At 48.5% G+C, this 13,063-nt stretch overlaps 1 protein-coding gene across 1 annotated transcript; it reads right to left on the reverse strand.

Moving 5' to 3' along the window:
* Positions 1-450: 450 nt before the first annotated feature.
* LOC100274380 (Tyrosine decarboxylase 1) lies at positions 451-2,067 on the reverse strand. Its single transcript, NM_001148740.2, has one exon. The coding sequence runs from the start codon at positions 2,020-2,022 to the stop codon at positions 526-528; it is 1,497 nt and encodes a 498-aa protein (NP_001142212.1). The 5' UTR covers positions 2,023-2,067; the 3' UTR covers positions 451-525.
* Positions 2,068-13,063: the final 10,996 nt, after the last annotated feature.

Here is a 13,063-nt window from a genome sequence, read left to right on the forward strand (position 1 = left end):
GTCCTGCTAGGCATGTAGTTATGAAATTTCTTGTTCAAGAGCTAACATATTCTCTTTATCCTATTGGATGAGGTTATGTATCCTAGTCTGGATCTTGCTGTGGTGCTTCTTACGAAAACAAAAAACAGAAGAGAGGTTTTTTGGTCTGTTTTCATCCCTAGCCCTGCCACATCAAGCCAACACCCTACGCCGTGTCTGCGTTCCAAGCTCCCAGCGTCGTGTGGCCGCTGATGATTGACTCTCTGCATGTGAAAGAAAAAATCGATGCTCAACTGCGTCTTAGCCCGACAATAGATACACGCGTACACATAACAATATAAAACATTTGGCTGGCTTGGTAACAAAGAAATTGAAGAGAATCTTCAATGGGATATGAAATCACTTGCTATTTCCGGTCCTCAGCGTGCGAAAGTACATGGCGTGCAGAGTGGTGAAGCTAAACCAAGCACAAGGAGAGTAGGTGTATACTTTATTTTTTTGGTACATGTGCGCGTAAAAGTGTACGTATACGTGCAGCAGAATACACTAGTAGGAGTAGCGGCGTAAAACGTGGTCGGCGCTGGCCTGCAGCAGTTCCCACACGTCCATGACATGCCGCATCTCCGTCATAGCACCGCCGACCGCGAGGCGGATCACGAACTTGCCGTCCACCACGAAGTGCGTCACGAACGCCCGCCCGCTCGCGTTCACCGCCGTGAGGAGCTCCCGGTTCAACTCGTCCGCCGCGTCGTCCCCTGCGAACCTCTCCCGGAGGCGGAAACATACCAGCGAGAACTTCCTCGGCACCACAACCTCGAAGCGTTCGTCCGCCGCCACTGTCCGCTCGAACCACTTTGCTGTGGTGACGTGTCGGCGGATGTGCGCGCGCAGGCCGACGGCACCGTAGCGCCGCAGCACCACCCAGAGCTTGATGGCGCGGAACCGGCGTGACAGGGAGATCTGCCAGTCCTTGTAGTCTATGGCGGCCGGCTTCCCCGTGCCGTCCGTGCCGACGTTCTTGAGGTACTCCGGGTCGGTGGACAGCGCGGAGGTCAGGGCACCTGGGCTTGCCACCCACAGACAGCAGCAGTCCGCGTTGGTGAGGAACCACTTGTGCGGGTTCATGCTCACCGAGTCGGCGAGCTCGGCGCCATCGAGAGTGCCCTGGAACTCAGGGCAGATGGCCGCGCTGCCGGCGTACGCCGCGTCCACGTGCAGCCACATGCCGTGTCGCCGCGCCTCCTCTCCGAGCTCGCGCACGGGGTCGACCGCGCCGAGCCCCGTGGTGCCCACCGTGGCGCAGAGGTACAGCGGCACCAGGCCGCGTGCGACGTCGCGATCGACCGCGGCGCGGACGTCGTCGGCCGTCAGGCCGTACCCGGAGGCCGACGTCGTCCGGATGACGCGGAAGTTGGACGGCGGGATGCCCACCAGCCGCGCGCCCTTCTGGAAGGTGGCGTGCGTCTGGTCCGAGGCGTAGACCACCAGCTTCACGATGCTCTCGTGCCCCAGCCTAGCCAGCGCGCGGTCCCGCGCCGCGGCGAGCGTGCACACCACGGCCTCGCACGTGCTCCCCTGTAGCACGCCGCCGCCGCCGCCCGAGAAGAGTAACCGCTGCGGCAGCCCGAGCAGCGTACCCATCCAGTCCACCACCACGCTCTCGAGCTCCGCTGCGGCGGGCGACGCCACCCACACGAACGGCGCCACGTTCAGGCCGGCCGACAACATCTCCCCCGCGAACCCAGCGGCGCTGCCGTTCATGGGGAAGTAGGCGAAGAAGCTGGGGCTCTGCCAGTGGGTCAGACCCGGCAGGATGTCCCGCCGCACGTCCTCCAGTATGTCCTCCATCGGCTCACCGTGCTCTGGCGCAGCCTCGGGGAGCAGCTTCCGTAGCCTGCCAGGCTCGAGGTCGGCCGCCCTCACAGGGTACTTATCGACGTCACGGTAGTACTCGGCGAGGAAGTCCACGATGGCGCGTGAATCGCCGGCGAAGGCCTCGGGGTCCAGTGGCCGCAGTGACGCGTCGAGCGGTAGGCTGCCCATCGCCGCTACTAAAGCTTCTAGCTAATGTACCTACGGGCCTACGGCTATGGGCGGACGACCACCACCATGGATCTTGGGGTTGTTTATATAGGGCGATTGCACATGTGTTTTTTATTCTTAGCCTGTGGACAAGGCATGCAGATCTAGGCCAATCTATCGAGAGAAACTAACAAATAGCAAGCAAGACACCACAAATAAGAATGTTCAAAAAAAAACATGAAGCAAATGGAAGCTACCAATATCTAAAGTCAACTCCTTCTATCCAAAAAAACGATAGACGTATTTGACTACAAAATAAATCATACAAAAAATATTTTGACCTATATTTTTTATAGTGTGTCGTCAATAGCCAAACAATCAATATCATCTTAGAGCCACTTTAAACACAAAACTGTTATTATAAATAAGTTTTATGCTCTAAACTTACAAACAATTTGAGTAATCAGTGGTCAGTAAGGAAAATAGACTCCAACTCATTTGATTAAAGAATTTTGGTGATTGATGATCAACATAACTTTGTCAACTAATATCTTCCAAATATTTGTGTTTTATAGTTCACATGATGCGAAGTGGTTTGGATTAGGGCTCTAAGGATGCAACACCTCAAAAAAGACATAATAAAGACCATTATTGAAGATCAACAAGTATAAAGCAAAGTCTAAGACATGAAGAAAGTGCAGCCACACATGGAATATCTGTCAGCACCGAGCGGACGGTCCGGTGCCACCCGACGGACTGTCCGGTGCATCAGTGAACAGTCGACAAACGACTAGTTTTGTTAGCACCTTGGAGGAGAGCCACTGGACAGTCTGATGCCAGGACCAGACTATCAGGTGTGAAAGGTGACAACGCCAACACTCGAATCTCAATGGTCATCTCCAACGGCTATGAGCACCGGACTATTCGGTGCCTACCACCGGATTGTCTGGTGTGACACAGAGAGCGTAGCTTTCTCCTCCAACGGCTATAATTGAGTTAGGGCCTACATATACTTCAAAGAGAAGGTATATAACTCAATGCATGATGGGTTACATAAGCACTAACCTAGAGTTGTTGTATCCGATGATGTGAGCTATCCTACCGAGGTCGTATGGCTAGGCTCACGCTCGTGCTCCTAGCTTGCACCTGAGATAGAGTGAGAGTGGACGACGAGTCGATTGCCCCGTCGGCAATCCAGTATCGCCCATGTGTCTTGCCTCCTCCGACCCTCATAAATGTGTTAGCCTTTTCCAAAGATTCACGACGCCTCTAGTCCGTGGCATGGTAGATTCTTATAAAAACTATATAACATAGGATGGCCTAGCTCAAAGTGACTGAGGTTAGGCCGACCTAGTCAAGGTGACCAGGTTAGGGCTGCTTAAGGCATTTGAGTGCTTAAGGCATTGGCTATCATTTGACTGAAACTTTCCCTTGCATTCTTTAGCCCATATGGCATCTAAAGGTAGCAATATGTTCCCTTTGGCATGACAAACTAAGTCTTAGGTTCTTCCTATCCTGTCATCTAAATATGATGATAGATAGAATAACAGTCAAGCAACCTCACCATTTTGGCTATTATTGTTGTATAGACTAGGGAGTCTATGCGTGGTAGTGGGAATTCATCCTTTAGATGGGCTTTGTTTAGATCGATGAAATCAATGCACACCCTCAACTTGCAAGAGCTATATCATCTGTTTGAAAAGTACGCCTGGTCCGAAGAGCTCCACCAAAGAAAATCGAGTCACAGCAAATGCCCAAGGACACTCCGCAGTCTAGCAAGACATGGGTCAGGCCTGCGCAATCGGACTCAGGACAAAAAAACTGTAACCAGTCCCAAGTGCACAACATCGCCAATCAGAAGCAGATTGGAGACACCACTCATCGTCACGAATACCCTGTGCAGCAGGGCCACGGTGGAAACACCGGAGGCAGAGGCAGAGGTCGAGGCCTACAGTAGCGAAGGTTCTATTGCCTTTTCCATGGCGAAGACTCGGCACATCCCACCAGGGACTGCCCTGAAACCAAAGGTACAAAGGACATAATGGCCAGAAACCAACCAGTTGACAACCAAAGAGTTGTCGCCCACACCTACCATCCACAACAATACAACCAGCACCAATTCCATAATGAGCATTACCATCCCCACCAGCAAAACCACAACATATACCAGCAATACCAAGAAATCCTAGCTCTACCGCCCCACCACCTCCACATCACCAAAATCAATAGCCTCCGCCACCAGCACTGAAACAAGAGGACTTCGCCGATCAACCCTTTCGAGGGGTCATTCATATGATCACCAGAGGATCCAGCTCCGAGTTCGACACAAAACAGTAGAAGAAAGAACACTATCAGAGGGTCAATCACGTAGCCCTCACTTGACCAGTCGTTCAAACAAAGTGGTCCCATATACCACTTACATTCTATGCAAGATACGTCGATCTCCGTAGCGCACCCCATGCCGATCCCATGGTGATCAACTACCGAGTAGCAGGATGGGATCTGCACAAAGTACTCGTCGACAATGGCAGTCAGACAGACATCATTTTCTTGCACACCTTCAATCTCATGGACATAAGCCACAGTCTACTCAAGCCAGCAGATAACCCTCTCTATGGCTTTGAAGAAAAAGGAACCTTCCCAATTGGCAAAATAGAGCTACCACTGTCATTCGGCACTACGCCTAACACGCGAAGTGAGCAAGTCACCTTCGACATAGTTGACATGGTCTATCCCTACAACACCATCATGGGGTGGGGATCCATCTAAAAATTCGAGGCAGCAATACACGGGTTGTACCTGTGCATGAAAATCCTAGGCCCCCAGGGCGCAATCACAATATATGGAGATCAACAGGTAGCCAAGAACATAGAAAGAGACTTCGTCCCCGGCCAGCGTAATGTACATTGTCTCACAACAAAATGCGAAGACACTGGCAGCCCTTGCACAAACAAAGACAAAAAGATTCATGCACAGCTACAGAGTAACGAGGGAATCAAAACAGTCCCCCTAGACCCCGCACCCCCAAGCAAACGATTTTAGTCAGCGAAGACCTCCTGCCTGCAGAAGAAGAAAGACTTCTCTCTTGTCTCAACCGCAACAAGGACATCTTCGTGTGGTCTGCCCTAGACCTCTTGGGCGTCAGCCGCACCATCATTGAACACAACTTGGGCATTGATCCCATCGTGCGCCCCAAGAAACAAAAGCTGCAAAAAATGTCTGATGAAAAAACAGAAGCCACGAAGGCAGAAGTCCACCGCTTACTAGAAGCAAAATTCATCGAACCGATTGCAAACCCCACCTCGCTTGCCAATGTTGTCATGGTGCAAAAGAAAATTGAAAAATGGAGAATGTGCATCGACTTCACCAATCTCAACAAAGCCTATCCAAAGGACAATTTCCCTTTGCTAAGAATCGAAAAAATCGTTGATTCCGCGGCCGGATGCGAAGTGTTGTCTCTACTAGATTGCTTTTCGGGCTATAATCAAATCTACATGAAAGAGGAAGACAAGGCCAAAACAAGTTTCACCACACCTTTCGGCACATATTGCTTCGTGCGGATGCCCGAAGGCCTCACAAATGCCGGGTCAACATTTTCATGGCTCACCAAAAGCATTCTCGAAGATCAGATGGGCCGCAATGTTTTCACATATGTTGATGACATAGTCGTTGTGAGGAAAAAACAAAGAAGACCATCTTTCTAATCTCGCAGAAACATTCGCCAACATGCGTAAAGACAGACTTCGCTTGAACCCAGAGAAGTGCATATTCAGAGTCCGCCAAGGCAAAATACTCGGTTACCTTGTATCGCACAGAGGGATCGAAGCAAACCCAAGCAAAATACAGGCCATAATGGACATGGCCCCGCCTCATTTATTTCTATTGCAATGGAATAAGAGTAATGACAGGGGAATGCATGGTAAATGGCATTTTGGTCTTCTTATGACTCAATTAATAAGTTCTGAACACTTTTAATCCTTGGAACCAAATAGGTAGGGAATAGGAATGGCAACGTGGCGGGTGTAGCATCCGCGGATCGAACCTGAAACCCTAATTACATACACGACTCGAACTTGAATCTCGTTGTGGGTAAAAACTCAGCCCTGGACCTAAACCCGTGGCCCGTGGGCATCCGAAATCCAACGGGACACCCGTGGTCCAAAGGACGTAAAAGCTAGCAAAGAAAAGTAGTGTAACTAGCTAGCGAGTTAAGCATGTACTTGTAACCTGCTGGGCAAACCACAAAAGTTAATGCCTGCCAAACTAATGCTGCTCGGTCGCCATGTGAAGAGAACGTGTACTCATATACGTCTCAATATAATGGTAGCATGTCCAGGGTAAATAAACCACTAGTATGAAACACCTAGCTCAACTTTTGAACATTTAAGTATTCGGGATTTGTATCTATTTCTGAACATACCTTTATGGCTTTGTGCCTTTGTCTAAGGAGGTAGACGACGCTTGTGCAGCTATGGACGAATCGGCCGGTGTGTAAGCAACTTTATCAGTTTTGCTTTAAACTGTGATTTTAGCTGTTTGAGGAGGTAGATGATGCTTCTGCTTTAAACTCCAAATGACGTCCGTCTCCAGAACAGCATCTCGTCCCCGTGGACGGTTCTAGCTCCAGCACGGCACATCATCTCAGCTCATCCTCCAAACTACTGGTGGCTGCTATATCTGGGGCCCATGGAGCACCCACGGGTGGTCGAAAAACTCGCCCCGAACCCGCCGTTATTTGGGACTCCTAACCCACCGACCCATGTGTAAAATTCAAACCTGTCCTGCCCCGCTTCTGCCGGATTCAAAACCCACGGAGATCCGCCCCACTGCCATCCCTGGTAGAGAGACTAAAGGGCTGTTTGGTTTGTTGCCTTAGCTACCACAATATGCCTAACTTTTATGTCTAAGCTTAGTTCTTAAATTTGAGCGCCTAAGGTTAGGCAAATTGTGGCATCTTAGTTAGGAAACCAAACATGCCATAAAAGTGTTTAGAACTCATTAAATTACTCATAAGAAGACCAAAATACCCTTTATCATTCTCCTACCATTACTCTTCTTCCACAGCAAGAGAAATAAACGAGGGACAAAAGATGAAATCAATATGATTTTGTATATTTAGTCATCTCTTATGGACTAGAGTAGTTTAGTGCATGTTTTAGTCTCAATATTTGGCAACTTAGAGAATAAATGGGACTAATCGTTAGTCCTTACAACCAATCATGTCCTCATGCGTAAGAGCAATCACAACCCAAAAACTATTAAGTAATTTTCATAGTTGTCACCTCACTAAGAAATCACTTCGGCTATGTGCAACAGTTTACCTATCCTCATACTCAAATTCAAACTTCACTTTACAATAGTGCAGTGTACAGTATAAAAAGCAGTGTTTTGGATAACTATATGAGTGAAACGTTGGACACGGTCTTATAGAAACTACAAGTTCCAACTTTTTTGCTGTTGTGTCGTAATAAATGAGGATGTAATGGCGCAACTAGCGAGCTGCGTGTGGTTTCTTTGGTCTTTGTTGCGTGTAGACGTATTTCTCATAGAGGAAACTATTTGCTCCTATTTTTCATTATTTTTTTTTACCATGTCAACAAATTGATTATGTACGTGTAGGGTTGGGCTGCTCTAAAAGATCTGCCGCCATTTAATTATATTCCTGTTCGTTTGTTATCCGAACTGACTCCAATAATTTATCACGTGATCAAACACATGCATGTTCCCATATACCTCTATAGACGCTAATATGCAATAACGTACGTACATCGTGGCCCCTCGTTGCTGTGTGGCCTCAGCGGCTCAGCTGGATCTCCACCCAACAAATAATGCATGGCGTTCACATGACCCCTACCCAACCACAAATGGGAGGTCCCCGCTGGAGGATATATATATATATATATATATATATATATATATATATATATATATATAGGCTCGATCGCTGCTGTGGGGTGCGTGATGGCGGACGGACAGCTCGTGAATCACATGCGCATTCTGAAGGCGACGAAGAGAAGCAGTATGTGGCGGTCGTGGATATGAATGGATCGGAGCCGTTACTCCAGGGCCTCTCCGCGGCCTCCGCCATGTTGCATGTATGAAAACAACAAATAATCTTGTTCACTACCGGAATCCGAGGCTTTGCCGAGTGTTGTATTCTTTGCCGAGTGCCTTTTGTCGGGCACTCGGCAAAGAAGGCTTTGCCGAGTGCCGCACTCGGTAAAGTTAGGCTCTCGGCAAAGAGCCCCTTTACCGAGTGCTAAACACTCGGCACAGGTAGGCACTCGGCAAAGACAAGTTTGCCGAGTGTAACGCACTCGGCAAACGGGGCTCTCGGCAAAGGGCCGTCAGCGGCCGTCCCAGAGCTGACGGCCGTCAGTCTTTGCCGAGAGCCAACGGCTGGCACTCGGCAAAGAGGCTTCTTTGCCGAGTGTCCCACATCTAGCACTCGGCAAAGAACTCTTTGCCGAGTGTCATCTCTAGACACTCGGCAAAGTATATTTTTATTTTTTTGATTTTGTCTCTCCAACTTTTTGTGGTATGTTCCTACACTATGTAGACCTACATGTATCATTTGTGGACAATTATAACAGAGATTCAATCGTTAGTAGATTTAGTTCGTTTATTTGAATTTCTTCGAAAAAAATTCAAATTTGAACTGCAGGTCACTCGAAACTTGGAAAACCGTGCATGAAAAAAATGATATTCATGGTACTTAGCATAAGTTACGACCGATTTCAGAAGCGTACCGGAAACTTCGAGCAACATGCTCACTAAACATGGCCGTGAACTTGGCATCCACATGTTTAAAAATTGTATAAAACACAAACAAAGTCAGAAAATCATGAAACTTGTCCCCGTGTCATGATATCATATGTATAGGCTGTGATAAAAATTTTAGAGTATTTGGAGAAAGTTGTGAGACACTATGTGTAGAAACCTAAGAGATCCACATTGAAACTCTATGATTTCATGTGTAGTCCTCTTAGGTTTCTACACATACTGTCTCACAACTTTCTCCAAATACTCTAAAATTTTTATCATAGCCTATACATATGATATCATGACACGGGGACAAGTTTCATGATTTTCTGACTTTGTTTGTGTTTTATACAATTTTTAAACATGTGGATGCCAAGTTCACGGCCATGTTTAGTGAGCATGTTGCTCGAAGTTTCCGGTACGCTTCTGAAATCGGTCGTAACTTATGCTAAGTACCATGAATATCATTTTTTCATGCACGGTTTTCCAAGTTTCGAGTGATCTGCAGTTCAAATTTGAATTTTCCGAAGAAATTCAAATAAACGAACTAAATCTACTAGATATTGCAAACACTGTTATAATTGTCCCAAAATGATACATGTAGGTCTATATAGTTTAGAAACATACCACAAAAAGTTTGGTGCTGAAAACAAAAAAAATACAAATGTACTTTGCCGAGTGTCGTGTGGTTGACACTCGGCAAAGTAGGCTTTGCCGAGTGTCCCGGGATGGCACTCGGCAAAGAAGTGAAAAGCAGTCTTTGCCGAGTGCCCCTGGATGGCACTCGGCAAAGAAGGCGCCTTTGCCGAGTGCCGCCGATCTGGCACTCGGCAAACCATATTTTAAAAATAAAAAAAAATCTTTGCCGAGTGCCGCATCGCGGGCACTCGGCAAAGAACATAAACTTAGCCAATCCGACGGCTTCTCCTTCTTCTCTCTCTCACTCACGCTCACTCGCTGCACGCCGCCGACGCCCGCGCTCGCTCGCCGCCGACCCCGCGCCCGTGCCCACCCTTGCCGCCGGCCACGCGCCGCCCCCGGCCGCGCACCCGCTCGCCCGCGCCGCCCGCGCCGCCCGCTCGCTGCCCGTGCGCCCGCCGCTCGCCGCGCGCCGCCCACGCCGCCCGCTCGCCGCTCGCCCGCGCGCCCGCGCGCCGCCCACGACCGCCGACGACCCCGCGCCGACGACCTCCACGCCGTCGACCGCTCACGACCTCCACGCCGTCACGCCCGTTCGCCGCCGTGCACCGTCCACGCCGAGCAAATAGGTATAAACTAATTTTCACATTTTAGTTGCTAAATATTGTCAAATAAATGTATATGTGTGGTTGTGTATTGTGTATTGTGATTGTGTATTGTGAAATAGAATTAGGTTTTTTGTGTGTGATTGTGTATTGTGAAATAGAGTTAGGTTTTTAGTCCTCACTTTGCATGCATTAGGTAAGTCTTCTAATTATTTATGTGGTTATTTAGGCATTAATGTATATGTGTGGATATGTATATGTGTGGATGTCAGCCATCGTGCTGCTACTTATATTTACAGGCTTTGAAAACCTCCCCGTGCAGGGGAGGTGCTGCCGGATTTTTTTGTTGATAGGCTTTGGTTAAATATGTTATAGGATGGAGGACCGTGAGTGGATGTACACGGGCCGTAGAGGAAGGAACGATGTCACCACTGAATGGATTAGAAAGACCGATGATTTCGTGGAACGGGCATATGGCGAAGCTGCTAAAGGAGCTAGTCTAGTCCCATGCCCGTGCAGCAAATGTGACAACCGGAAAAGAAAACCAAAGAAGACCATGGTAGAACATATTTGGAAGAATGGATTTACGCCGGGCTATACTCGGTGGATATTTCATGGTGAAGCGCATCGTACGAGAGAGGAGGTGCTGAGACAACGTGTCGAGGATTATGACGCGGATGCGGGGGTAGCGGATATGTTGAACGACTATCAGGAGGCACAGTACACGGGAGGATGTATGGATGACGAGCCAGAGCCGACTGCAAAAGCGTTCTACGACATGTTCGACGCGGCACAGAAGCCCCTTCACGGCCAGACAAAGGTTTCTCAACTGGATGCCATTGGGCGTGTAATGGCGTTCAAGTCGCAGTACAGCATGAGTAGAGACGCATTCGATGGCTTGTTGACGGTTATTGGGAGTCTGCTTCCGGATGATCACGTTCTGCCAAAGAGCATGTACGAGGCACAGAAACTACTTCGTGCACTCAAGATGACGTATGAGCAGATTCATGCTTGTCCGAAGGGCTGCGTGCTATTTAGGAAAGAATACGCGGAGGCAAAGTACTGTCCCAAGTGTAATTCGTCTAGGTTTATGGAGGTAGACTCTGGTGATGGACAAAAGAGGCAGCTCGACATCCCCTTGACAATCCTACGGCACCTTCCGTTCGTACCGAGGATCCAGCGTCTGTACATGACAGAGGAATCCGCGAAACAGATGACTTGGCACAAAAATGGAAAACGATACAATCCTGACAAGATGGTGCACGCATCAGATGGTGAAGCATGGAAACACTTTGATGACATTCACCGTGAGAAAGCCGAAGAGGCTCGTAATGTACGTGTTGCGTTGGCCACAGATGGGTTCAATCCCTATGGAATGAGCGCTGCCCCGTACACATGTTGGCCCGTGTTTGTTATCCCAATCAATCTCCCCCCTGGTGTGTGCTTTCAAAGGCAGAATATATTCGTGTCGTTGATAATTCCCGGACACCCGGGGAACAAAATGGGCGTGTACATGGAGCCTTTGATCGATGAATTGGTACGTGCCTGGGAGGAAGGGGTATGGACGTTTGACCGAGCTACCAAGACAAACTTCAGAATGCATGTTTGGTACCAGTACTCCATGCATGACTTACCGGCCTATGGGCTATTTTGTGCCTGGTGTGTTCACGGTAAGTTCCCATGCCCAGTTTGCAAGGAAGCTCTCAGGTTCATTTGGTTGAAAAAGGGTGGCAAATATTCGTCCTTCGATAAACATCGACAATTTCTTCCTGCTGACCATCCATTCCGCCTAGACATCAAGAACTTTACGAAAGGTGTCATAGTTACAAACCGCCCACCTGCAGCGATGACTGGTGCCGAAATTCGTCAACAGATAGATGGGCTCGTGGCCAATACAGAAGGTGGTTTTGTGGGATATGGTGAGCAGCATATGTGGACACATAAGTCTGGCTTGACTCGGCTCCCCTATTATGACGACCTGCTCCTTCCACACAACATTGACGTGATGCACACTGAAAAGAATGTTGCCGAGGCACTGTGGGCAACAATTATGGACATTCCTGATAAGTCAAAGGATAATGTGAAGGCAAGAGTCGATCTGGCAGCATTATGTGATAGACCAAAACTAGAGATGAAGCCGCCAAGTGGCGGAAAGACATGGAGAAGGCCTAAGGCCGATTTCGCCCTAAGCAGGGCCCAGAGGAAGGAAGTACTTCAGTGGATCAAGATGTTGATGTTCCCTGATGGTTATGCATCTAACCTGAGTAGGGGGGTGAACTTATCTACTATGCGAGTCTTAGGGATGAAGAGTCATGACTTCCACATATGGATTGAACGGATTCTTCCTGCGATGGTTCGAGGCTATGTCCCTGAGCATGTCTGGCTAGCGCTTTCAGAGTTGAGCTATTTCTTCCGTCAGCTTTGTGCAAAAGAGTTGTCTCGGACCGTTGTTGCAGACTTGGAAAGATTGGCCCCCGTGTTACTGTGTAAGCTTGAGAAGATATTTCCACCCGGCTTTTTCAATCCAATGCAGCATTTGATTCTTCATCTCCCCTATGAGGCACGAATGGGGGGCCCCGTGCAGGGACGTTGGTGCTATCCAATCGAGAGATGTCTAAAGACTATTCGAAAGAAATGTAGAAATAAATGCAAAATCGAGGCTTCCATTGCAGAGGCATACATTCTAGAGGAGGTCTCAAACTTCACAACAACTTATTATGGTGACAAACTGCCGAGCGTGCATAATCCACCCCCTCGTTACAATGATGGCGACAATGAATCGAACCTTAGCATATTTCGAGGCCAACTCGGAAGCGCAAGTGGCTCGACCACCAAGACCCTGAATCATGACGAGTGGCGACATATCATGCTATACGTATTGACCAACCTTGAAGAGGTGACGCCATACATGGAACAATTTCTTCATGAATTCTGGCGTCGATCATGAAGAAATATATGAGCTCAATTTTTATGGTTCCAAACCTCTTACTCCAGTGATATTCAAATGTCATTGGTTTGACCCTCAAGTGACGAGACGGACACATTCTAATCTTGGG

This window comes from Zea mays, chromosome 1, assembly GCF_902167145.1.
Source record: "Zea mays cultivar B73 chromosome 1, Zm-B73-REFERENCE-NAM-5.0, whole genome shotgun sequence".
In the NCBI taxonomy this organism is placed as follows: domain Eukaryota; kingdom Viridiplantae; phylum Streptophyta; class Magnoliopsida; order Poales; family Poaceae; genus Zea; species Zea mays.